The 27,621-nt window shown below is 38.6% G+C and overlaps 1 protein-coding gene and 1 long non-coding RNA gene across 7 annotated transcripts; both read right to left on the reverse strand.

The window, feature by feature from the left end:
- Window positions 1-197: 197 nt before the first annotated feature.
- Window positions 198-26,778, reverse strand: LOC140811392 (carboxyl-terminal-processing peptidase 1, chloroplastic). 4 transcript variants are annotated; one of them, XM_073169232.1, is made up of 13 exons: window positions 26,329-26,774; window positions 26,134-26,253; window positions 25,268-25,405; window positions 24,041-24,145; window positions 23,798-23,966; window positions 23,293-23,369; window positions 22,592-22,636; window positions 1,679-1,762; window positions 1,292-1,330; window positions 1,140-1,202; window positions 794-923; window positions 541-711; window positions 198-449 (listed from the first exon to the last, which is right to left on the reverse strand). In XM_073169232.1, the coding sequence occupies exons 1-12, from the start codon at window positions 26,695-26,697 to the stop codon at window positions 656-658; spliced, it is 1,395 nt and encodes a 464-aa protein (XP_073025333.1). In that variant the 5' UTR covers window positions 26,698-26,774; the 3' UTR covers window positions 198-449; window positions 541-655. The 4 variants fall into 4 exon arrangements, with proteins under 4 accessions (XP_073025333.1, XP_073025334.1, XP_073025335.1 ...); XM_073169233.1 differs by lacking the exon at window positions 1,679-1,762 and having other exon boundaries at window positions 26,329-26,775; XM_073169234.1 differs by lacking the exon at window positions 198-449 and having other exon boundaries at window positions 794-936; window positions 26,329-26,776.
- Window positions 8,580-20,952, reverse strand: LOC140811395 (uncharacterized). Of its 3 annotated transcripts, XR_012113448.1 has the most exons (4): window positions 19,366-20,944; window positions 15,129-17,324; window positions 10,865-11,474; window positions 8,580-8,596 (listed from the first exon to the last, which is right to left on the reverse strand). It is a non-coding gene; the product is annotated as an uncharacterized lncRNA (long non-coding RNA). The 3 variants fall into 3 exon arrangements; XR_012113449.1 differs by lacking the exons at window positions 8,580-8,596; window positions 10,865-11,474 and adding an exon at window positions 8,636-10,770 and having other exon boundaries at window positions 19,366-20,952; XR_012113447.1 differs by lacking the exon at window positions 8,580-8,596 and having other exon boundaries at window positions 11,366-11,474; window positions 15,129-17,373; window positions 19,416-20,820.
- Window positions 26,779-27,621: the final 843 nt, after the last annotated feature.

Here is a 27,621-nt window from a genome sequence, read left to right on the forward strand (position 1 = left end):
TACTAACTCATGCAAAAGGTGAAAGAACGGACAAAAGAGATTTTATTCTATTCACACATCCTATGGACCTATAAAGGTTTCGCCTCTTTCCGCTACTGGAATTCTTGATCTCCAAGTATATTTATACCTACTTATTATTATATCAAGGAGAGACCTTCGGTAACTGCTTGATTGATTTAATTCATCAGTGCATCAAATTTCATTCACTCGCAAGTCAGCTAAAACTTATTTCAAAATTTGTCCTTTTATCAAAAGGTTTCCAAAACCAAGTGCATGTGATGGGAGCGCTAATTTATATGTTACGTGGCTAGGAGAAGAGGATTAACAAATTCAACATAAAATCCTGCAATGAAATCTGTCTCCCAAGAGCACATTTTACTAAATAAAGAATGACCCCCACTAGTTATTAGCACAACCAGCAAGCTTCCTCTGGCATATGATTCTTCGGCCTGTTGTAAAAATATGTTAACTTAAAACTATGGATCTTAGCAGTTAAAAGAAACAAAAATCCATCAAAATAAAAGCACAAAAACATCTTACTCGCGCTCAGGCCAAGTAGGAGACCTTGAGAAGCACGCGTAAGAGCCGGATCGTCTTCAGACGCCACCTTTCAGCCATACATATAAGCTGGAGTTGAAACTCCAGTGATTTCCAATTATCCTTCTCGTTGCTTGTGGCACTTGGATAGATATCCGGTGACTTCATTCCAGGCTGCAGTTAACACATGAATTCTGATATGTAGCTATACTGGTTTTTATTGATTAAATCAATACAAGAAATTAGGAGTTCTTACCAGGTAAAGTACGAAAATCTGGGTCAATCCCATTCCCATTTATGTCCACATGATTTGGGGTGACATACTTCCCCATGGTGACCACAACACCAGATCCATCACTGAGCTCAAAGACAGATTGAATCAGACCCTGTAAGAAGGCACTGGGAAAAATGTTATGATAATGTCATAAGCCTGAACCCCATAACGTTGCTGCGATAATCTGAAATTAGAATCTTAAACAGCAGTCTTAAATCCTCAATCAACATTACCAGAATATAACTTACATTTACAAGATTTGGAGGAAAACCAGTTGAAATAAGAGTAGCATTAAAACAATAACGTCAAAAACTATGGCAATTAAAACCTTTCCGTAAGTCCTTTCTCCCACGAGAACAGCTCTACAGTTATCATGAAGTGCAGTAGCAACCTGCAAGAAATAACCATTATTTTAAATTTTAAAAGAACAGTACCCATAGGAAACTGAATAGAAAGCAGAAGAGTATCTCAAGTACTCACGATTTCACTCGCACTAGCAGTATTTTTGTTCACCAAAACCTGCATTGGAAGTGGATATGAAACGAGAGCAGTAACTATCATCTCAAAAATGATTATATCTTCACTCTAATTAAATCAGCAATCCAGCTGATATACATTTTATTATTACTAATAGTACTCATATGGCTGACAAATCGAGAAATTGAGAACCATTTAATAGCATGAACTGTTCCAGATTAAAGAAATCTGAGATGGAGATCAGCGAGTTCCATTGATGACAGGAGAATCGTAATAATGACTTGAAAAAAATTGCAATGTGACAAGGAAAAAGGAGCAAGGTCAGCCACAATCTTATGCATCATTACGAAGTAATCCAAGTCTAGCTAGTTGCAATAAAATTGTACTTACAATCATCGGAGCAGTAAATAAAGGAGAAGTTTCGGCTACAATGGTTTTTATGGACAATGGATCCCTACCAACAGTGTAAGTTACCTGTCACAAAAACGAGAAAAGAAAAAAAAATGAAGCACACAAATATAAGATGGATAAGGATGACTTTTTCAAACATGCACGACAGTTAAACTCGGTACCAACACTCAAAAAACGTGAGTGCAGCAGGCATTTGATTGTCATTATAAGCATTATTTTCGCTAGAGTCTAGACCTTTTGTTTCTTATAGACCCCGCCCACCTGAACGGAGACGGAGGTCACAATTGCTCACTGAAAGCTCTCTAGGTGAGTATCGATGGAACCACTAGGGATAATGACAATAAATTGCGTATATTGCAACTTAATTAACTTACAAATGGTGCATATGAGAATTCTAATATTTTTTAAAGCAAAAATTATATCTTCTCATGACAAAACAATTCTTAGAAAATAATTCAGACTAGTCAAGAGGTAAATAATTAATTCAAATCGAAAAGATTGGTCTTTGCAACTTAATTATACACTTTCGCATAACTGGTTTTAAAACATCATTAGGTATGTCACAAATGGTGCGTATGAGAATTTTAAGATTTATAAAACAAAAATTAAATTTTACTTATTTCAGATTGTTCAATTGGAAAAAGCTTAAATAAAATCGAAAAGATTGGTTTTTGCGACTTAATAATGTAATTTGGATATATCGAATGCTACTTTTAAAATATCATTAGGTATGTCTTCCTATCCGTTAGTTTATGGAAAACATTGTGATTTGCTTGTGGAATTGAAACATAAAACTAATTGGGCGATAATTTTAGGGGTCTGTATATGCCATTAGCATGCTCTCTTAGCACTGGCCGAGCGTATAACTTGACGGTCATGCTTTTGGGGTCTGTATATCATGGTCTAAATCAATGCGTCCGACATGACCCCATTTCCAAACTTGGGGAATCTCTTGTTTTTTTGCAAATATGGGCTTTTTCTTACTTTCTTCTGATAGACTTCCTTGCCGGTCCTCCGACCATGTTGTGTACCACTTCGCTGATGGGAAGCCATTTGACTCTTTCAGCTTCTGAGTTGATGAACTACTTGCAGCAGCTGAAACTCGAATTACTCAATCTACTCCCCGACCTAGTGTTTCTTGTCAGACACAGCCCCTCTGGGTTGGTGTTTATCCTGATTTTTTCATGGCCTATCCCTTGATGAGGTTGCCGCTTTACTCTTGACTCAATATATCCATCACCGATTGTTGATAATGGATTGTTCTTTTACCAGCCCACAAAAAACAACAAATCAAGTTTCCTTTGAGTTTTACAACCCCTCTTTGTATGCATACCCGTTCCGGTTTTCACCAGCAATCCCTCACGCTACTTTATCATTTCCGGTGGACTTGACACACATTGCCTCAGAAGTTGTGTCTAGGAAATTCTCTAAGTCCACTGTGCAACTCCTCTCTACGCTGCCCCAAAGATTTGTTAGTCCGATTGTGAAACTGGACCACAAAAAGGCTGAGCCATTCGCTCTCCGGTGGAGGTCTTGGTACCTTGATATGATTCCTTGACCCTGGTATTGTCTTGTATCTTTTCACATGCATTTATGTTTAATCAGTTCATTTGTCACAAATGTTTGTTATTTTTGTATCACTGCGGTGTTTTATGCAGGTGCTCGCAAGCAAGATTTGATATCAGACGAAGACGCCCCCATTGTTGCTAAACTTGTAAAAGTGGATACCCAAGGACACTTGAAGCTTGATGAAGCCCCCAGGAGTGTGAAAACTAACCAGGGTTCAGTCATTGTGCCACCGAAACCCAACTCCCCGAAGGTGAAAGTTGTACCTAAAGTTGTCCCGACTAGAAAATCCGCACCTAGACTTCAAACTGTCGGTCAGCGATACCCTATCCGCCGTTCGACTAGGCTGATTTCTCGTCCTAGCAACACTTTCGATGATCCAATTATCCTCGGCAAAGATGACTCATCCACCCTTCCCAAACAACCGAGTAACAAGGATTCTGGCCGAGCCCAGCTCCAGCTCCAGCTCCATACCTGCTGACGCTACTCCCTTAACGGTAATTTTATTCACCTATTTCTGTCTTGGATGTCCTTAAATACCTGTCATGCCCAACTTTGACTTTGTTTATTTGACAGGATCTGACATCTCGGAGGGCCCGACTCAGACTTATTGGCGAGCCAGAGAGCCGGGTTGATCTAAGTTTATCAGATAATGTTTCCTCAGTGACCTCCAATCTTGACATGAGGCTATTGCTCATTCCAAGGGGGCAGTTCGAAACTTCCTCGGCCTTCGCTTCCACATGTCTATATTTTCAAGACTTCCCTAGAATTTGCTGCCTCGGGGTTCGATATTCTTGATGATCTTTCGACCATATTTTCTCAGTCAGATGCAGCCTTTGCTATTTAGCGCGGATATGATATCTCATCGTATATCTTTCGACCATTGGATTGTGGGTAATGAGGTGATGAGTTTATCAACTTGGTTCCATAGTCTTCTGCGAATTCCCTCATGTCCGAACCCGTAAACATAGTTCCCCGATCTGTGGGGGTTACTCTGGAATTCCACCAAATCTATTAATGATGTTTTCTTTTACAAAGTTAATGGCATCACCTTGTTCCGCCTTCTTCAAAGCCACTGCTTCTACCCATTTGGTGAAAAAATATGTGGCCACAAGGATAAACGAATGGCCTTTAAAGACGATGGGTAAATTTTCCCTATTAAATCCATGGCCCAGCCCTTGAATGGCCATGGTTTGAAAACGCTGTGGAGCTCATCCGCCGGAATCCTTTGGATGTTTCTATGCCTATGACATGGTTGGCACCCCTTCGCATATCTGATGCAATCTTTCAGAATGGATGGCCAATAGTAGCCATATCTTCTTATCAACCATCTCATCTTCATTCCAGATTGATGCGCTCTGCAAACTCCCTTATGAACTTGCTTCATGATTTCTAATGCTTCTGGAAAACCTATGTATCTAAGGAGCAAACCATCTAGCTCCTCCCTCAGTCATTTCTCTTTTTGAAGCTTCATCCACACGTTGTTCTCTAGCTTGATCAGCTAACTTTTTCGTGATTTTCATCCTTCGCGATTCAACTTCATATGTGTTTTCCTGTCCGAGTATCTTTGGTGCTGATGGTGAGATGACTCCCCTCAAAACCATTGGGTATGTCACTGCACGGGTTCGGCTTCTTTTCTCATTGAGAACACCCTTCAAATCTGTCACGTTCACATTGACATAAGCTACTGGAGGAAATATATCATCATCCGCTGTCATGAACTCTTGTTTGTTAGGGAACTTCAAGATTCCTTTGTTCATTCTATCCTACAAAATATTTTTGAAACCCCAACAAGACTTAGTGGCATGATTATATGAGTTGTGGTACTTCCAATATTCTCGACCCTTCAGATCATGAGAAACCCCAATTAAAGTTTTATTAAATGCTCAATGTGATCAACAGATTGTTTAGATTTCACAACAATATCGTTTATATACACATTAATATCATGCCCTATCATATCGTGAAAGATCGAATTCATAGCTCTTTGATACGTGGCACCTGCGTGTTTTAGCCCGAATGCCATTACAAACCATTCAAACGTATCAACAGCTCATGGGCATCTAAATGTTGTCTTATGTGTGTCTGCATCTACTATTTTGATCTAATTGTAGCCCAAAAATCCATCCATGAAGGATAACAACTCATGCCTAGCCATCGAATCGATCAACATATCATGCATCGACATCACGTAAACATCCTTGGGAGTTGCACAGTTCAAGTCCCGAAAGTTGATGCATTTTTTGACTTTGCCATTCTTTTTCATAACTGGCACAATGTTCAAAAGCCATTTCGTATATCTGATTGATTTTATAAACTCGGCCTTTAACAGTTTCTCGACTTCTCCTTTCACTTTCAACTCAACTTCTTTTGACATACGACGAGATGCCTGTTGAAATGATTTGAAATCCTTTTTGAGTGGAAGTCGGTGTTCGACCAATTTTCTGTCCATCCCTGGCATGTCATCATAATTCCATGCAAAACAATTTTTGTACTCCTTCAGCATGTTAACCAAATCTTGCTTCAACTGTTCTTCTAATAGCTTACTCACATATACCATTTTCGGATTCTCAAGCTCCCCCAAGTTGATTTCTTCTAATGGGAGTCTTGTATTTCATGTTGGTCATCTTCTATTTGAGATGGCGTCATCAACAACTCATCAACTTGGAGTTTATCTTCTTCATATTCTTCCTCTTGGACAACCTCGGTTCTATGGGTGTCTCATGCTTCATCTTCCTCTAATTTGTTCAATACTCGCAGCACATGCGCCTTCCATATAGAGTTTGAGCTACCTCTTTTCCCTTTTGGTTCAACTCAATCATCAAGCTCCTAGATCAAGGGCTTAATTATCAGCCAAAGCGGCACGATAATAATAAGCTTGAGGACTCTACCAAGCCTGGAGTTGGTGTTTGCATGTATGCCAGACTTTCTCTCGTACTCTTACAATGAAATTTGATGGGCCCAAAATCCTCATTGTAATATATAGTGGCTTGAAAAGGTTGTCCATCAGCTTCTACAACCTCCGCATCGTCCCCTTTCCAAAATAATAACAGCTGGTGCATCGAGGATGTGATGCACTGGTTTGCATGGATCCAATCTCTGCCTAACAACGCTTAGAAGTTGACGGACAAGCTCAATATGAAAAATTCACACAAATATGACATATTCGCCACAGTAACATCGGCGTGGTCTTGGTGGTTTCCCCTGTAAATGCAGCAACAGAAACTTCTGTGGAATTAAGTCTACTTAAGTTTTGCCCAAACATCTTAACATCTTCACCGATAGGACATTCACAGCTAAGCCATTGTCAATCAACACCCTAGACACTGGCTTCCCATTTACGTGGGCCTTGATGTACACCGGCCTTATGTGCTTGGTCATGGCTGGTGTAGGCTTCTCGAGTATCATTTGTTTAGGCCTATTTGGAGATCCACTTTGATAATCACTCTTGAACTTTTTTTTTTTTTTATAGGAAACAATACTTTATTAATGATAAAATATATAGCGTTACAACAGTTGACTAGAAGTCCACTGTCCCAAAAACGAGCACAATCTAAAATCTAAATCTTACTGATACACATAATCCCATCGAGTAGTTTATTTGCATGATCTTCTTTTTGCACTGATTGTTTGGGCATCAACTCTCTATTCTCTTCTTCCACCATTTTAAATCACTCTGTAGCATCACCACTCATGTGGCACAATCCACAATAATGTTAAACTTTCCAACACAAAAGTTGATTGTTTTTCTTCTCTAATCTTCTTCCTCACTTAATAAATCGTCGTCCTCGTCCAATAACTTATCTTCAGTAACTGATCTTTCAAATTTGGACCTACTCCTCACATGATCCGTGGTGACTGAAATATCAATTGTGGGTCCATTTTCCAAGTTAAAGTACTCTTCCTTTTTTGCAGCAGCTCTTTCTCTCAACAACAGTCTCTTCTGAGTCTTAATAAGTGGCTTGGGGAACTTTTTGTGTTGGACTGCTCTTCAGGACTCACTAAACTCGCGTCTGGCAGGAAGATGTACATGGCCTTTGCTCTCCTGCCCTCAATCATTTCTCTTTTTGAAGCTTCATCCACACAACGTTCTCTATCTTGATCTGTGGGAATAAAGTCTTCTTAAGTTTTGCCCAAACATCTTAACATCCTTACCGACAGGACATTCACAGCTGAGCCATTGTCAATCAACACCATAGACACTGGCTTCCCGTTTACGTAGGCTTTGATGTACAACAGCCTTATGTACTTGGTCATGGCTGGTGTAGGCTTATCGAGTATCACTTGTTTAGGCTTATTTGGGGGATCTCTTTGATAATCACTCTTGAACTTCCTTCGACGAGTTTATTTTCATGATCTTCCTTTTGCACTGATTATTTGGGTATCAACTCCCTATTCTCGTCTTCCACAATTTTAAACCTCTTTGCAGCATCACCACTTCTGTGGCACAATCCACGGTGTTGTGAAACTTTTCAACACAAAAGTTGATTGTTTTTCTTCTCTAAACATCATCCTCAAAAAATCGTCGTCTTCGTCCACTAAATTATCTTCCAAATTCGGACCTAATCCCCACACGATCTACGATGACTGGAATATCAATTATGGGTCTATTTCCGACTTAGCGAACCCTTCCTTTTTTGCAGCAGCTCTTTCTCTCAACAACCGTCTCTTTTGAGTCTTAATAAGTGGCTTGAGGAACTTTTTGTGTTGGGCTGCTCTTCAGGACTTACTAAACTCGCGTCTAGAAGGCGAAGATGTACATGGCCATTGCTCCCCTGCCCTCAATCATTTGTCTTTTTGAAGCTTCATCAACACTCCGTTCTCTATCTTGATTTGTGGGAATTAAGTCTTCTTAAGTTTTGCCCAAACATCTCAACATCCTTACCGCCAGGACATTCACAGCTGAGCCATTGTCAATCAACACCTTAAACACCGTCTTCCTATTTACGTGGGCTTTGATGTACAACGGTCTTATATGCTTGGTCATGGCTGGGATAGACTTCTCGAGTATCACTCTGTTTAGATTTATTTGGGTGATCCTCTTTGATAATCACTCTTGAACTTCTTTCGAGGAGTTTATTTGCATGATCTTCCTTTTGCACTGATTGTTTGTGTATCAACTCCATATTCTCTTTTTCCATCATTTTAAACTCTCGGCAGTATCACCACTCATGTGGCACCGTCCACAGTTATGTGAAACTTTCCAACACAAAAGTTAGATTGTTTTTCCTCTCTAATCATCATCTTCAGTTAATAATCACCGTCGTAGTCCACTAACTTATCTTCAACAGCTGATCTTCCAAATTTGGACCTATACATGATCTTCATTGACTTTAATATTAATTGTGGGTCCATTTTCCAATTCAATGGACTCTTCTTTTTTGCAACAGCTCTTTCTCTCAACAATCGTTTCTTCTGAGCCCTAGTAAAAATAAATGGCTTGGAGAACTTTTTGTGTTGGGCTATTCTCCAGGACTCACTAAAATCGCGTCTCGCAGGGAAGACGTACCTGGCCTTTGCTACCCTGCCCCTCAATCATTTCTATTTTGAAGCTTCATCCACACGCCGTTCTATCTTGATCTGCGGAGTTTTTCCCGATTTCCATCCTTCGTGATTCAATGTTATATGTGTTTTTTCTGTCCGAGTATCTTTGATGTTGATGGTGATGAATCTCAGCCGGTGGAAAAGTGATGAATTTTACTTTTACCATAAAATCAAAAACTTCATCGGTATTTGATACGTCAAAAGTGTATTGTATATCCTTGGGGAACTTGGGAGTATTCCTTTCATCTAGTTTTCTGTCAGTTTCTTTTTTAGCAGAGGAACTATACATGAACCAGCTGAGATTTACTTGTCCAAGAAAGCGTTGCATATATTTCTTGTTCTTGAGTGGATTTGCCTCTATAATTGCCTTCGCTTTGTTTTTATCCGGTTCGACTCCCCTCTATTGTAACGGAAATCCCAAAAAGTTTTTTTCTTTCATACCAAAAGCGCATTTCAACGGGTTTAACTTCAACTCATGTTGTCTTATTTTTTGGAAACTCTTCCTCAAATGCTCGATGTGATCAACAGATTGTTTAGATTTCACAACAATATCGTTTATATCCTATCATATCGTGAAAGATCGTGTTCAAAGTTCTTTGATACGTGGCACATGTGTTTTTATGGTATTCTTTAGCCCGAATGTCATGACAAACCATTCAAACGTACAACAGCTCCTGGGCATCTAATGTTGTCTTACGTGTATCTGCATGTACTATCTTGATCTGATTGTAGCCCAAAATCCATCCATGAAGGATAACAACTCATGCCTAGCCACCGAATCGATCAACATATCATGTATCGGCATCACGTAAACATCCTTGGGAGTTGCAGAGTTCAAGTCTTGGAAGTCGATACATATTTTGACCTTGTCATTCTTTTTCATGACTGGCACAATGTTTAAAAGCCATTTCGTATATCTGATTGATTTTATAAACTCGGCCTTTAACAGTTTCTCGACTTCTCCTTTCACTTTCAACTCAACTTCTTTTGCCATGCGACGAGATGGCTGTTGAAATGATGTGAAGTGAAACCCTCTTTGAGTGGAAGTTGGTGTTCGACCAATTTCCTGTCCAACCCTGGCATGTCATCATAATTCCATGCAAAACAATTTTTGTACTCCTTCAACGTGTTAACCAAATCTTGCTTCAACTGTTCTTCTAATAGAAAAGCTAACGTATACCATTTTCGGATTCTCAAGCTCCCCCAAGTTGATTTCTTCTAATGGGTCTTGTATTTCATGTTGGTCATCTTCTCTTTCAGATGGTGTCTTCAACAACTCATCAACTTGGAGTTTATCCTCTTCATATTCTTACTCTTGGACGACCTCGGCTTCCATGGGTGTCTCATGCTTTCTCTTACTCTAATTCGTTCAATACTTGCAGCGCATGCGCCTTCCATATAGAGTTTGAGCTACCTCTTTTCGTTTTGGTTCAACTCAATCATCAAGTTCCTAGATCAATGGCTTAACTATCAGCCAATGTGGCACGATAATAATAAGCTCGCGTCTGGCAGGGAGGACGTACCTGGCCTTTGCTCCCCTGCCCTCAATCATTTCTTTTTATTGAAATTTCATCCACACGTCGTTCTCTATTTCTTATGTGGGAATTAAGTCTTCTTAAGTTTTGCCCAAACATCTTAACATCCTTACCGACAGAACATTCACGGCTGAGCCATTGTTAATCAACACCCTAGACACTGACTTCCCGTTTACGTAGGCTTTAATGTACAACAGCCTTATGTTCTTGGTCATAGCTGGTGTAGGCTTATCGAGTATCACTTGTTTAGGCCTATTTGGGGATCTTCTTTGATAATCACTCTTGAACTTCCTTCGATGAGTTTATTTGCATGATCTTCCTTTTGCACTGATTGTTTGGGTATCAACTCCCTATTCTCGTCTTCCACAATTTTAAACCTTTTTGCAGCATCACCACTCCTGTGGCACAATCCACAGTGTTGTGAAACTTTTCAACACAAAAGTTGATTGTTTTTCTTCTCTAAACATCATCCTCAATAAATCGTTGTCTTAGTCCACTAACTTATCTTAAGTAGCTGGACTGGAATATCAATTATAGGTCCATTTTCCAACTTAACGAACTCTTCCCTTTTTGCAGCAGCTCTTTCTCTCAACAACCGTCTCTTCTGAGTCTTAGTAAGCGGCTTGGGGAACATTTTGTGTTGGGCTACTTTCCAAGACTCACTAAGCTCGCGTCTGGCAGGGAGGACGTACCTGGCCTTTGCTCCCCTGCCCTCAATCATTTTTTATTGAAATTTCATCCACACGTCGTTCTCTATTTTCATATGTGGGAATTAAGTCTTCTTAAGTTTTGCCCAAACATCTTAACATCCTTACCGACAGGACATTCACGGCTGAACCATTGTCAATCAACACCCTAGACACCGGCTTCCCGTTTACGTGGGCTTTGATGTACAACAGCCCTATGTGCTTGGTCATGGCTGGTGTAGGCGTATCGAGTATCACTTGTTTAAGCCTATTTGGGATATCCTCTTTGATAATCACTCTTGAACTTTTTCGATGAGTTTATTTGCATGATCTTCTTTTTTTACACTGATTGTTTGGGTATCAACTCCCTATTCTCGTCTTCCACCATTTTAAACCTCTTTGCAGCATCACCACTCCAGTGGCACAATTCAAAGTGATGTGAAACTTTTCAACAAAAAACTTGATTGTTTTTCTTCTCTAAACATCATCCTCATTAAATCGTCGTGTTCATCCACTAACTTATCTTAAGTAGCTGATCTTCCAAATTCGGACCTACTCCCCACACGATCTACGATGATTAGAATGATCAATTATGGGTCCATTTTCCAGCTTAGCGAACTCTTCTTTTTTTGCAGCAGCTCTTTCTCTCAACCGTCTCTTCTGAGTCTCAATAAGTGGCTTTGGGAACTTTTTGTGTTGGGCTCCTCTTCAAGACTGACTAAACCCGCGTCTAGCAGGGAAGATGTACCTGGCCTTTGCTCCTCTGCCCTCAATCATTTCTCTTTTTGAAGCTTCATCCACACGTCGTTCACTATCTTGATCTGTGGGAATTAAGTTTTTAAGTTTTGCCCAAACATCTCAACATCCTCACACTTTCACAGCTGAGCCATTGTCAATCAACACCTTAAACACTTGCTTCATATTTAGGTGGGCTTTGATGTACAACGGCCTTATGTGCTTGGTCATGGCTGGTGTAGACTTCTCGAGTATCACTTGTTTAGACCTATTTGGGTGATCCTCTTTGATAATCACTCTCGAACTTCTTGCAAGGAGTTTATTTGCAAAATCTTCGCACAATCCGTAGTGATGTGAAACTTTCCAACACAAAAGTTAGATTGTTTTTCATCTCTAATCATCATTCTCACTTAATAATCATCGTCGTAGTCCACTAACTTATCTTCAATAGTTGATCTTCCAAATTTGGACCTATACATGATCTTCATTGACGGGAATATTAATTGTGGATCCATTTTCCAATTCAATGGACTCTTCTTTTTTTACGGCAGTTCTTTCTCTCAACAATCGTTTCTTCTGAGCCCTAGTAAGTGGCTTGGCGAACTTTTTGTGTTGGGCTATTTTCCAGGACTCGCTAAAATCGCATCTGGCAGGTAAGACGCACCTGGCCTTTGCTCCCTTGCCCCTCAATCATTTCTATTTTGAAGCTTCATCCACATGCCGTTCTATCTTGATCTGCTGACTTTTTCCTGATTTCCATCCTTCGTGATTCAATTTTATATGTTTTTTTCCTATCCGAGTATCTTTGAAGCTAATGGTGAGATGACTCCCATCTAAACCATTGATTCTCAGGCAATGTCTCACGAATAAATGTTGGTTCTTTGGCCTTGAGGCCGCGGATTCACCAACATTCATGGGGAAACATGGCTGAATTGTTCTTAGCCGATCAACACTATACTCCAGTAGCTTCAAACATTTGGCCTTTTGGGATCCACCATTTCTTAATCATTTGGTTCGTTACTGCATGGGTTCGTCTTCTTTTCTCATCGAGAAGACCTCTCAAATCTGTCACGTTCACATTGACAGAAGCTGCTGGGGGAATGGATCATCATCCACTGGCATGGACTCTTGTTTGTCAGGGACCTTTAAGACCACCTTGTTAATTATGCTGCAAAATATTTTTGAAAGCCCAACAACACTTAGTGGCATGATTATACGAGTTGTGGTACTTACAATATTCTCGACCCTTCGGCTTTTGGGTGGCATTTGTGATCTGGTGGAAAAGTGATGAATTTTTCTTTCATCATAAAATCAAGAACTTCATCGGTCTTTGATACGTCAAAAGTGTATTGCATATCCTTGGGGAGCTGGGGAGTATTCCTTTCATCTAGTTTTCTGTCAGTTTATTTTTAAGCAGAGGAACTATACATGAACCAGCTGACTGAATCTCAGCCAACGCAAAATTTACTTGTCCAAGAAAGCATTGCAACTATTTCTTGTTCTTGAGTAGATTTGCCTCTATAATAGCCTTCGCTTTGTTTTTATCCGGTTCGACTCCCCTCTAATTTACAAGAAATCCCAAAAAGTTTTCTTCTCCAAATCCGAATTTCAACAGGTTTAACTTCAACTCATGTTGTCTTAATATTTGGAAACTCTTCCTCAAATGCTCGATGTGATCAACATATTGTTTAGATTTCACAACAATATCGTTCATATCGTGAAAGATCGTGTTTATAGCTCTTTGATACGTAGCACCTGCGTTTTTTAGCCTGAATGCCATTAGAAACCATTCAAACGTATCAATACCTCATGGGCATCTAAATGTTGTCTTATGTGTCTACATTTACTTTTTTGATCTAATTGTAGCCCAAAAATCCATCCATGAAGGATAACAACTCATGCCTAGCCATCGAATCGATCAACATATCATGTATCGGCATCACGTAAACATCCTTGGGAGTTGCACAGTTCAAGTCCCGAAAGTCGATGCATATTCTGACTTTGTCATTCTTTTTCATGACTGGCACAATGTTCAAAAGCCATTTCGTATATCTGATTGATTTTACAAAACTCGGCCTTTAACAATTTCTCGACTTCTCGTTTCACTTTCAACTCAACTTCTTTTGACATGCGACGAGATGGCTGTTGAAATGATTTGAAACCCTTTTTGAGTGGAAGTCGGTGTTTGACCAATTTCCTGTCCAACCCTTGTATGTCATCATAATTCCATGCAAAACAATTTTTGCACTCTTTCAGCATGTTAACCAAATCTTGCTTCAACTGTTCTTATAATATTTTACTCATATATACCATTTTCGGATTCTCAAGCTCCCCCAAGTTGATTTCTTCTAATGGGTCTTGTATTTCATGTTGGTCATCTTCTATTTGAGATGGCGTCATCAACAACTCATCAACTTGGAGTTCATCTTCTTCATATTCTTCCTCTTGGACAACCTCGGTTTTATGGGTGTCTCATGCTTCATCTTCCTCTAATTTGTTCAATACTTGCAGCACATGCGCCTTCCATATAGAGTTTGAGCTGCTTTTTTTTCCATTTTGGTTCAACTCAATCATCAAGCTCTTAAATCAAGGGCTTAATTATCAGTCAAAGCGGCAGGATAATAATAAGCTTGAGGACTCTACCAAGCTTGGAGTTGGTGTTTGCATGTATGCCAGACTTCTCTCGTACTGTTGCTATGAAATTTGATGGGTCCAAAATCCTCATTGTAATATATAGCTTCAACTGCACTTGCACTGGCTTGAAAAGGTTGTCCATCATATTCTACAACCTCCTCATCGTCCCCTTTCCAAAATAATAACAGCTGGTGCATCGAGGATGTGATGCACTAGTTTACATGGATCCAATCCCTGCCTGACAACGCTTGGAAGTTGACGGAGAAGCTCAAAATGAAAAATGCACACAAATATGACATACTCGCCACAGTAACATCGGCGTGGTCTTGGTGGTTTCCTCTATAAATGCAGCAACAGAAACTTCTGTGGGAATTAAGTCTTCTTAAGTTTTGCCTAAACATCTTAACATCTTCACCGATAGGACATTAATAGCTAAGTCATTGTCAATCAACATCCTAGACACTGGCTTCCCATTTACGTGGGCCTTGATGTACACCGGCCTTATGTGCTTGGTCATGGCTGGTGTAGGCTTCTCGAGTATCACTTGTTTAGGCCTATTTGGAGATCCACTTTGATAATCACTCTTGAACTTCCTTCGAGTAGTTTATTTGCATGATCTTCTTTTTGCACTGATTGTTTGGGCATCAACTCTCTATTCTCTTCTTCCACCATTTTAAATCACTCTGTAGCATCACCACTCATGTGGCACAATCCACAATAATTTTAAACTTTCCAACACAAAAGTTGATTGTTTTTCTTCTCTAATCTTCTTCCTCACTTAATAAATCGTCGTCGTCGTCCACTAACTTATCTTCAGTAACTGATCTTCAAATTTGGACCTACTCCTCACATGATCCGTGGTGACCGAAATATCAATTGTGGGTCAATTTTCCAAGTTAAAGTACTCTTCCTTTTTTGCAGCAGCTCTTTCTATCAACAACAGTCTCTTCTGAGTCTTAATAAGTGGCTTGGGGAACTTTTTGTGTTGGGCTGCTCTTCAGGACTCACTAAACTCGCGTCTGGCAGGAAGATGTACTTGGCCTTTGCTCTCCTGCCCTCAATCATTTCTCTTTTTGAAGCTTCCTCCACACAATGTTCTCTATCTTGATCTGTGGGAATTAAGTCTTCTTAAGTTTTGCCCAAACATCTTATAACATCCTTACCGACAGGACATTCACAGCTGAGCCATTGTCAATCAACACCATAGACACTGGCTTCCCATTTACGTGGGCCTTGATGTAAATCGGCCTTATGTGCTTGGTCATGGCTGGTGTAGGCTTCTCGAGTGTCACTTGATTAGGCCTATTTGGAGATCCAATTTGATAATCACTCTTGAACTTCCTTCGAGTAGTTTATTTGCATGATCTTCTCTTTGCGATGATTGTTCGGGCATCAACTCCCTATTCTCTTCTTCCACCATTTTAAACCTCTCATCAGCATCACCACTCATGTGGCACATCAATCCACAATAATGTTAAACTTTCCAACACAAAAGTTGATTGTTTTTCTTCTCTAATCTTCATCCTCACTTTTTAAATCGTCGTCGTCCACTAACTTATCTTCAGTAACTGATCTTTCAAATTTGGACCTACTCCTCACATGATCCGCAGTGACTGAAATATCAATTGTGGGTCCGGTCCATTTTCCAAGTTAGAGTAATCTTCCCCTTTTGCAGCAGCTCTTTCTCTCAACAACTGTCTCTTCTGAGTCTTAGTAAGTGGCTTCGGGAACATTTTGTATTGGGCTACTTTCCAAGACTCACTAAACTCGCGTCTGACAGGGAGGACATACCTGGCCTTTTCTCCCCTGCCCTCGATCATTTCTTTTTATTGAAATTGCATCCACACATCAGTTATCTATTTTGATAAGTGGGAATTAAGTCTTCTAAAGTTTTGCCCAAATATCTTAACATCCTTACCGACAGGACATTCACGGCTGAGCCATTGTCAATCAATACCCTAGACACTGGCTTCCCGTTTACATGGATTTGATGTACAACAACCTTATGTGCTTGGTCATGGCTGGTGTAGGCTTATCGAGTATCACTTGTTTAGGCCTATTTGGAGATCCACTTTGATAATCACTCTTGAACTTCCTTCGAGTAGTTTATTTGCATGATCTTCTTTTTGCACTGATTGTTTGGGCATCAACTCCCTATTCTCGTTTTCCAACATTTTAAACCTCTTTGCAGCATCACCACTCATGTGGCACAATCCACAGTGATGTGAAACTTTTCAACACAAAAGTTGATTGTTTTTCTTCTCTAAACATCATCCTCAATAAATCATCGTCTTCGTCCAATAACTTGTCTTAAGTAGCTGATCTTCCAAATTCGGACCTACTCCCCACACGATCTACGATGACTGGAATATCAATTATGGGTCCATTTTCCAACTTAGCGAACTCTTCCCTTTTGCAGCAGCTCTTTCTCTCAACAACCGTTTTTTCTGAGTCTTAATAAGTGGCTTGGAGAACTTTTTGTGTTGGGCTGCTCTTCCAGACTCACTAAACTCGCGTCTGGCTGGGAAGATGTACCTGGCCTTTGCTCCCCTGCCCTCAAATCATTTCTCTTTTTGAAGCTGCATCCACATGCCGTTCACTATCTTGATCTGTGGGAATTAAGTTCTTAAGTTTTGCCCAAACATCTCAACATCCTTACCGCCACAACATTCACAGCTGAGCCATTGTCAATCAATACCTTAAACACTGGCTTCCTATTTAGGTGGCCTTTGATGTACAACGGCCTTATGTGCTTGGTCATGGCTTGTGTAGACTTCTCGAGTATCACTTTATTTAGACCTATTTGGGTGATCCTCTTTGATAATCACTCTTTAGCTTCTTTCGAAGAGTTTATTTGCATGATCTTCCTTTTGCACTGATTGTTTGTGTATCAACTCTCTGTTCTCTTCTTCCACCATTTTAAACCTCTCTGCAGCATCACCACTCATGTGTCACAGTCCACGGTGATGTGAAACTATTTGGATTGTTTTTCATCTCTAGTCATCATCTTCACTTAGTAATCATCGTCGTAGTCCAAATTTGGACCTATACATGATCTTCATTGACTGTAATATCAATTGTGGGTCCATTTTCCAATTCAATGGACTCTTCCTTTTTTGCAGCAGCTCTTTCTCTCAACAATCGTTTCTTCTGAGCCCTAGTAAATGGCCTGGAAAACTTTTTTGTGTTGGGCTATTCTCCAGGACTCACTAAAATCGCGTCTGGCAGGGAAGATGTACCTAGCCTTTGCTCTCCTGCCCGTCAATCATTTCTATTTTGAAGCTTCATCCACATGCCGTTCTATCTTGATCTGCTGACTTTTCCTGATTCTCAGGTACTGTCTCTCGAATAAATGTTGGTTCTTTGGCCTATAGGCCGCGAATTCACCAACATTCATGGGGAAACATGGCTGAAATGTTCTTAGCCGATCAACACTATACTTCCATTAGCTTCAAACATTTGGCCTTTTGGGATCCAGTATTTCTTAATCATTTGGTTTGTTACTGCATGGGTTCGACTTCTTTTCTCATCGAGAAGACCCCTCAAATCTGTCACGTTCACATTGACAGAAGCTACTAGGGGAATGGATCATCATCCACTGGCATGGACTCTTGTTTGTCAGGGACCTTCAAGACTACCTTGTTAATTCTGTCCTGCAAAATATTTTTGAAAGCCCAAAAAGACTTAGTGGCATGATTATACGAGTTGTGGTACTTACAATATTCTCGACCCTTCGGCTCTTCTTTGGGTGGCATTTGTGATCTGGTGGAAAAGTGATGAATTTTTCTTTTACCATAAAATCAAAAACTTCATCGGTCTTTGATACGTCAAAAGTGTATTGCATATCCTAGGGGAGCTAGGGAGTATTCCTTTTATCTAGTTTTCTGTTAGTTTATTTTTTAGCAGAGGAACTATACATGAACCAGCTGACCGAATCTCAGCCAACGCAAAATTTACTTGTCCAAGAAAGCGTTGCAACTATTTCTTGTTCTTGAGTGGATTTGCATGTCTTATTTTTTGGAAACTCTTCCTCAAATGCTCGATGTGATCAACAGATTGTTTAGATTTCACAACAATATCGTTTATATACACTTCGATATGATGCCCTATCATATCGTGAAAGATCGAGTTCATAGCTCTTTGATACGTGGCACCTGCGTTTTTTAGCCCGAATGCCATGACAAAACATTTAAACGTACCAACAGCTCCTGGGGATCTAAATGTTGTCTAATGTGTATCTGCATCTGCTATCTTGATCTGATTATAGCCCAAAAATCCATCAATGAAGGGATAACAACTCATGCATAAACATCCTTGGGAGTTGCACAATTCAAGTCCCGGAAGTCGATGCATATTCTGATCTTGCCATTCTTTTTCATGACTGACACAATGTTCGAAAGCCATTCGATATATCTGATTGGTTTTATAAACTCGGCCTTTAACAGTTTCTCGACTTTTTCTTTCTTTTTCAACTCAACTTTTTTTGACATGCAACGAGATGGCTGTTGAAATGATTCGAAACCCTTTTTGAGTGGAAGTCGGTGTTCGACCAATTTCTTGTCCAACTCTGGCATGTCATCATAATTCTATGGCAAACAATCTTTGTACTTCTTCAGCATGTTAGCCAAATCTTGCTTCAACTGCTCTTTCAATAGCTTACTTTCATATACCATTTTCGGATTCTCAAGCTCCCCCAAGTTGATTTCTTCCAATGGGTCTTGTACTTCATGTTGGTCATCTTCCATTTGAGATTGCGCCATCAACAACTCATCGACTTGGAGTTCATCTTCTTCATATTCTTCTTCTTGGACAATCTCGGTTCCATAGATGTATCATGCTTCCTCTTCCTCTAATTTGTTCAGTACTTGCAGCACACGAAGAGTTTATTTGCATGATCTTCTTTTTGCACTGATTGTTTGGGTATCATTGTATCAACTCTCTATTCTCTTCTTCCACCATTTTAAACCTCTCTGCATCATCACCACTCATGTGTCACAATCCACAGTGATGTGAAACTTTCCAACACAAAAGTTGATTGTATTTCTTCTCCAATCATCATCACCACTTAATAAATCGTCGTCGCCATCCACTAACTTATTATTCAGTAGCCGTTCTTACCAAATTTGGACCTACTCTCCACTTGATCTTCAGTGATTAGAATATCAATTGTGGGACCATTTTCCAACTTAGCGGACTCTTCCTTTTTTGCAGCAACTCTTTCTCTCAACAACCGTCTCTTCTAAGTCCTAGTAAGTGGCTTCAGGAACTTTTTGTGTTGGTCTACTCTCCAGGACTCACTAAACTTGTGTCAGGGACGACGTACCTGGCCTTTGCTCCACTTCCCTCAAATCATTTCTCTTTTTGAAGCTTCATCCACACAATGTTCTCTATCTTGATATGTGGGAATTAAGTCTTCTTAAGTTTTGCTCAAACATCCTTACATCCAACACATTCACAGCTGAGTCATTGTCAATCAACACCATAGACACTGGCTTCCCATTTACGTGGGCTTTGATGTACAACATCCTTATGTGCTTGCCCATGGCTGGTGTAGGCTTATCGAGTATCACTTGTTTAGGCCTATTTGGAGATCCACTTGAACTTCATTTGATGCATTTATTTGTATGATCTTCCTTTTGCACTGATTGTTTGGGTATCAACTCCCTATTCTCGTCTTCCACCATTTTAAACCTCTTTGCAGCATCACCACTCATGTGGCACAATCCACAATGATGTGAAACTTTTCAACACAAAAGTTGATTGTTTTTCTTCTCTAAACATCATCCTCAATAAATCGTCGTCTTCGTCCACTAACTTATCTTAAGTAGCTGATCTTCCAAATTCGGACCTACTCCCACACGATCTACGATGACTGGAATATCAATTATGGTCCATTTTCCAACTTAGCGAACTCTTCCTTTTTTGTAGCAGCTCTTTCTATCAACAACCGTCTCTTTTGAGTCTTAATAAGTGGCTTGGGGAACTTTTTGTGTTGGGCTGCTCTTGAGGACTCACTAAACTCACGTCTGGCAAGAAGGACGTACCTGGCCTTTGCTCCCCTGCCTTCAATCATTTCTCTTTTTAAAGCTTCATCCACAAGCCGTTCTCCATCTTGATCGGCTTCATCTAGACCAACGGACCAACATTTCTGCGGAAACACTGCTGATCTATTCTTACTTATAGATTAGCACGTCCACCCGATATATCAAGAATTCATAATATCTTCCACATTTCGCATCTAAGAAGATATATTACGGATCCAAGTCATATTCTTGAAGCTGGACCAATTCTGATCGAAGAGAATTTGCACGAAAAACTGAAATACGAAGAAGTTCTTATTCGAATTGTGGACGCAAAGAACTGAGTATTGAGATGAAAAACAATTATCTATGTCAATGTACAATGGTCAAACCACTCCAAGAGAAACTACTTGGGAGTTAGAAGACAAAATGCAGGAACTATATCCTTATCTTTTTGAAAGACAAGACACCTCAAGTTTCGAGAACAAATGGATCTGAAAACCGAAAAATGAGACATAGAATGAACCATAATTTCGAAAATTCAACGTACCACATTCAGCTGATTTAAGATGGAGTTGTAACAACCTTTTTAATAGCCATTATCAGCCACAATTGAGCTGGTAACAGCTGCTCATTCAACTAACCATCTTAGCCTAATAATGGCCAAAGATTGAGTGAGATCACACCAGAAAACAGCACCAAATACCCTGCCATCTTCACGCATAAAAGTTTATCAGAGTCCCGAGAATTCAGCGGCATTTCGAAGCAGATTTCTGTCCAAATTTTGAAGCCTCTGCAGCAGTTTTTTGAAGCACTTAGCAGCAACATTTCCAAGCCAAAACTCTGCCCAAAGTCAATCAAGAAATAACACTAAAATTCAAGCAAAGAAGCTGTCTTCTTTATCAGCTACAATTGAGTGGTAACAGCTGCTCATTCAACTAACCATCTTAGCCTAATAATGGCCAAAGATTGAGTGACATCACACCAAAAACAGCACCAAATACCCTGCCATCTTCACACATAAGAGCTGATCAAAGTCTCGAGAATTCAGCGGCATTTCGAAGCAGATTTCTGTCCAAATTTTGAAGCCTCTGCAGCAGTTTTTTGAAGCACTTATCAGCAACATTTCCAAGCCAAAACTCTGCCCAAAGTCAATCAAGAAATAACACTAAAATTCAAGCAAAGAAGCTGTCTTCTTTTCAAAGTTTTCTGCTGCATCCTGCTGCCTAAAGTCGAGCAGCCTTCCTCCCGAAGTATCGATCAAATTCTGGTCCCAGCACGGGCAAAGTTTCGCCTAAGTTTGAGAGAATTTCTGCCCAAGTTCGAAACAATTCAGCAACATTTGAGTTCGATTATTTCAGTTAATCTTCCTCCACGTTTTCTTAGATCAATACCGAGTAAGTAGGCTTTTGTATGCACATTTTTATAAATTGTGCTTAATGTTTTCCGTTTGTCATTCGATATTAGATATGATACTCGAAAGCATGTTTGAAATTATTTGAAATACACTCTAATCATTCGAGTTAGAAATACGTTTGATTTGATTTAAAATGTCTTTAATGCATGTGGGATATAATAACCGTTTATGCCCCGCCTTTTAGAGGAGTAATATATAAGAGACTAATCAGTAAACCATAGAAAAATGAGATGATTTTCAGTGCTATGTTTGTATCTTGTTCGTAGATTCAAAATGCTCACAACTGAAAATTTTGATTTGTATATATGTATGTGTATCTTTGTTGTTTATTACGCATGATCAGCCCCTACTTACTAAGTGTTTCCCAAACACTCACCATTTAGTCTTCCTCCTCAGATAGGAATGAAGATCAGTTAGACGCGGATGAGCAAGCCATGTTTTGGAGCTGGTAATGAAGTATCGGTTCGAGATCAACCTATTTACATTCTGTTACGTTAACTTATAATTCACTTCTGCATTTCCATTCAATTGTAAAGACAATGTTTTATGTTATGAAATAGACTGGGTTTTCACAAGATTTGTATTATGGGGCTTGTTGTTTCAATATTAAATTGTTAAACAATGCCCGTGCACACTTCGGTTTCGGAGCGTGACAAGGTGTGCAACATTCAGAATCACGAAATTATATTTATTGTGGACGACATGCTCTTATGTAAGCAACAGTCAAAGTTATAGGCTTATAACAAATCACGTACTGTTTGCCCTTCATTGAGGAAGAGTTTAGCAATCTCAATTCCAGCCTGCAATAGACAGCATATTACACCTTCAATGACAAAATTGATCAAATAATTTTCAACAATATATCATATGTTGTAGGTCATGGTTAGTCTTCCTAGGTATGTAGCTTCATAAAGTGCAAAGTTGATGAGTGAAATTATATATTTTTGTCCTCGCGTTAACTTTTTGAAGTCCAACTTGCAGAGTTTTTCCAATCTGCGATTGATGCAACAAAAGGCGAGGAAATTGATTACTTGAGCCTCTGAAAATTACTGAATTGTTAATTAATACTCCATCCATCTCATATATTTAAGCTTGTGTCTATTTTCAAACAAACCAAGAAAGTTATTGAAATGGTAAATTTTACAAAGAAATTTCTCATTTACTCTTATTTAATGAACATTTTAATTGGATGGAAAAAAAATTTGGAAAGCAAATAAAATAGGGGTAGATTGGTAAAAGGGAGTGTAATAATGCAAAATATGAAAATCAGACTGCATAACTGGGACGGATGAAAAAGAAATTCAGCCTAAATATATGGTGTGGGGGTGTACAATTTCTGCCTTTCAAGTTTATTTAGACAATTCTAGGATTAGCATGATCATAGAGCTACAACACAAAGTTATCAAAACCAGCACATGCCTTCTTAATCCCTCCTAATGTGACGTAAAAGAAATACCTGCACTAGTCCCCCGAGATTATCCCTAAGATCAAGGACAAAATATGAGGCACCCATGTCTTCTAGTCTTCTCATTGCTGCATATTAAGCAAATCAAATCAAACCAACAGATTTCATAACAGAGGAGAGTTCCATTGACAGCTGAAAGTTACGAAGATTGTAACTCATTTCTCTTTTTAACTAGAGGACTCAAAGGAGAGAGGTGAAATGCGATCAATTGAAACTTATGAAGGATGGAAAAGATACCATAGATATTGGCACAGCTGAAAGTTACGAAGATTGTAACTCATTCCTCTTTTTAACTAGAGGACTCAAAGGAGATAGGTGAAATGCGATCAATTGAAACTTATGAAGGATGGAAAAGATACCATAGATATTGGCACTTTTATATATTCCCATAAATTAAAGATAGGAACATTGTTGGAAGTCAAAAAGAACCTTAAGAGCCAGTAAGTACAAAGTAAAGTACAGTGATTTATCCATGGATAGTTGGTGCAGCATTTACCTGTAACAAAATCCTTCCTGGCCAGTGCATTGAATTCTCTAAGGTGAACATAACCTACAGAACCTGAATCGTTTTTAACTTGCTCCAATCGGTAAAAAATAGGGGACTTTGCAATAGATTGCCTCTGAACCCTAATAGATTGCACGGATCCACAGTTTCCATGCTTTACCTAACAACAGTTGCGAGTAGGAATAATCAATGGCAAGAAATAACAAGCACGATTGGTGTTCTGCTATTACTCACCATTATGTTGACAAATGTTTCGTTAGGGCCTTGCAATAACGACGATGCTTCAAACGCAGATCTTCCTATCACATCCACCCCGTCAATAGACAATAGTTCATCACCCTACCACAAAATTGCAAGTCAAATGAAAATATAAACGTTATATTAGAACTAAACTGGACGAATGTGCACAAGATTTATATAAATCCAGAAATAAAGTTCAGAAATAAACAAGCCAAGATTAAGTGGTACAGATTCTTCTATCGAGAGATTGAAATGTTTCAGATCATACCACGTGTGGATGATACAATACTTATCAACACTCTGTAAAGGGGTAATTTAACAACTGCGCCCACTTTATAATGTTATGTTAAAAAATAATGCTTTTGGGTAGCAAAAGCATGTTATCATGGAAACCAGCTCAAAAAATGAGCTGATATTTTCCTCTTTGAACTCATTTTGCCAACATGACACAAATATTTTCTCCATGTAGGTAAGCTCCACACGATTCAAGTCCACTCCCCTCATTTAAATATATAATATATATATATATATATATATATATATATATATATATTATATATATATATATAAATCTAAATTAACAGCTTCTGCCTTCAAAGAAATATTAAAATTGTAATTCCACAGAAGCACAAATCAGTCTGCCTCCATGGAAAATGTGAAAGCTTTCCGTGAGAGCAACATTGAACATGCTACTGGAAATATGTTTTAGGCTACTAGTGAGTAGACATGGTCAACACCGATAGCGAATCGGATTGGGTTGCTTCAACATGAATTTGGAATCATTTAATCTGCTCAGTTTGAATGTGGTACCAGAACTAGTTTAGGACCAACTTCATACAACTATATTTGAGATAGCATGTATACCATATATATATATAATTAATTAATAAATAAATTAAGAATTGAACGGAGACTTATATATAATTTCTTAATATTCATAATGGTTTTTAAATAAATTTATTTCAATTTGGTCTCATTCCGGTTTAATTCGATTTTAACCCAACTTAATTCGATTTTCGGTGTTGGATTGGGTTACAATCTCAATCCGATAAATCTGGAACCAATCCGATCAGGTATCATACAGGCATCACTCGGCAATCCAAAACCGGTAACATGCCTAATGGTGAGCTCATGGACGAAAACATTAAAATCATGATTTTTTTTTAAAAAAAAAGGCAAATAAAGTCAAATAAATAGGCATGGCAGGACACGAGCTTGTACCTGTCTAACACCAGCAGAATGGGCTGGGCCATCCAAAATAAGACCTAAAACCTTTAACTTCAGTACTCCATTACTGTCGGGAATTTCTCTAAGGTTTATCCCAATACCAGTCATGTCATACCTCGCCATCTTGGAGAACTTTCGATGACGATGAAGGCAACATACATCATTGGATAAGAAAACTGAAAATTTTTGTAAGTAAAAACAGCATCGATACATGTGATTGCACGTTTAATATATCAAACTTAATATAAACAGAACAAGTGGTCAGTAATGAACAACACAAAAAACATGACTAAAGGGCGAGGAAATAAGAAAAATAATCCAATAATAGAACCCTGAAATGATGAAAACTTGGGATAATTAACCATGAAGATTAAAACCAAACACAAAGAACTCTGACAAACGTTATTGCACTGACAAATTTTTTTTGGTTAGCAGAACAAGTATGAAAAGAAAAATACTTAAAACTAAAACTTGATTCTCGTCCACACAGTCCAATCATCATTAATGCACAGAAAATAGTTGTAATCATCTTCTAGCAGTCAACGACTCAATCAAAGATGTTTCCTTAAACATCATCCAGTAAGACCAGGCAGAGAAAAATAACAAAGTTATTTCGATCACAATAGCACCATAACATAGCACAAAATTGATAGGGATAATAAGAAGAGAATATGACAAAAAAATTCAAGAAATAAGAAAGGAGCATAAAGAGAGTAAGTTCAAGACACGGGAGAAGAGCATCACAGGATATAATTCAATTAAAGAGAAGGAGACAGCCAAAAAATTCTAAGAATCCGGGTTATATATATTTCAAGAAACACGTATATTGTAGGACATTTGTGACAGTTGAGAAAGATTACGTCATAAGGTGAAAGAAAACGTGTATAACGGTCGCCTAAACTCGCCAACATACGACGGATGATCTCATGGGCTCTTGATTTTGTCTGAATCGATGTGCCTGCTATATCTTTCTTCTTCTCCTGCAACCCCAACAAAAAAACTCAGAATTGAAGATGTAGCGTAAACAAAAAATCTGAAAGTGAAGTGATACACACAAGCCAAGAATCAGGCGACCAACGGTGGCGACCGGTGTCAAGGAAACTATCATTCACAATCTGCCAAGCCTCTTCCACAATCCCCTCGTTCGTCACCGTGTCTCCGGTCAATTTAGGATCCACATAATTTTCTTCTTCACGGCAGATCGATTCCTCCGTCGGGGTACTAAAATCAATCGAAAACACATCCGGAGGACAAGCATAGAAAATACCTAAGGAGAGTGTTACTGAGATTAAGGTTGTACTCAAAGCCTGGTTAATTGATGGAACTTTCTGCCGGAATTTAGAAATAGGACAGATATTTAGGGCTTTTAGGGGATGAATAATTGGGACTAATTGCGGTGAAGAGTTGCAGAGAAGAAGCCTCATCTTTCTTTAGCCCTTGTGGCCTTCTCCGATACGACTGATTAATTACCGTTATTTCACTAGCAGAGGTTTCCATGCGGTTTTATGTAGGCAGAACTTTCCAATTTTAATCAAAGTCGTTGCAAGTTTTAATTACCGTTGAGCCTAAAGTTTTCCATTTGAATTATAGTCGCGTTTACTGGCCTCGCCACTTGTAAGGCAAGTTTTCAAGTTTCCTTCTTCTTTTTTTTTTAACTAGCAATGGCAAGTTTTTACTATTTTTCGTAGCTGACTTGGATTGCATATAGAATTGAATAAAAATTTGATATTTAGTGAATTTTTTTTTTTTAGCAATAGTGAATGTTACTATTAAATAACATTTTTTTTAGCAATAGTGAATATTACTATTAAGTAACATTTGATTTTAGACTAATATTAAAATATGGACAAACAATATTGCCAATTATTAAAAAAAATATTATTGCAATGCTTAAAATTATACTTCAAATTTTAAGTTATCTTCTCTTTATTTAAGAATGTATATTGATCAAAGTAGTAAAATTCGAACATCATTTTGTTGGTTTCATAAGTTTACAAGATATTATTGGGTGACTCGTAAAGCAGTATAACATACAAAAATGCGTTTTGGTTCTGATATGTAATGACATATGTTAATTATATCTTATTTGGAAATAATTAAGACTAATTATTTTTAATTGAAGAATTTAAAATAATTAAGCCAACTAATTAAATAATGTGTTTAAAATATGTATTAGAAAAAATTGATTTATAGATGATATTAAAATAATTATTTAAATTTTATAACACGTAAGAATTGAAATAAATTACACTCGGTCAAGTTTTGAACCCAAAAGATGAAAAAATAAACACAAACATAATAATCTCTATAACAGAAACAAAAATGATGTTTTGATCTGTTTTTGGTCT

This window comes from Primulina eburnea, chromosome 14, assembly GCF_022965805.1.
Source record: "Primulina eburnea isolate SZY01 chromosome 14, ASM2296580v1, whole genome shotgun sequence".
NCBI lineage: Eukaryota > Viridiplantae > Streptophyta > Magnoliopsida > Lamiales > Gesneriaceae > Primulina > Primulina eburnea.

What these genes read in the sequence shown, in the direction of transcription:
- LOC140811392 (XM_073169232.1), bottom strand. Translation starts at nt 26,697, where the DNA reads ATGAGGCTTCTTCTCTGCAACTCTTCACCGCAATTAGTCCCAATTATT. An exon ending in CAGGAAGGATTTTGTTACAG is followed by an intron (nt 23,370 to 23,797) that starts GTAAATGCTGCA and finishes CTTAATATGCAG; the next exon opens with CAATGAGAAGACTAGAAGAC. An exon ending in TATTTACTGCTCCGATGATT is followed by an intron (nt 1,331 to 1,678) that starts GTAAGTACAATT and finishes CTTCCAATGCAG; the next exon opens with GTTTTGGTGAACAAAAATAC.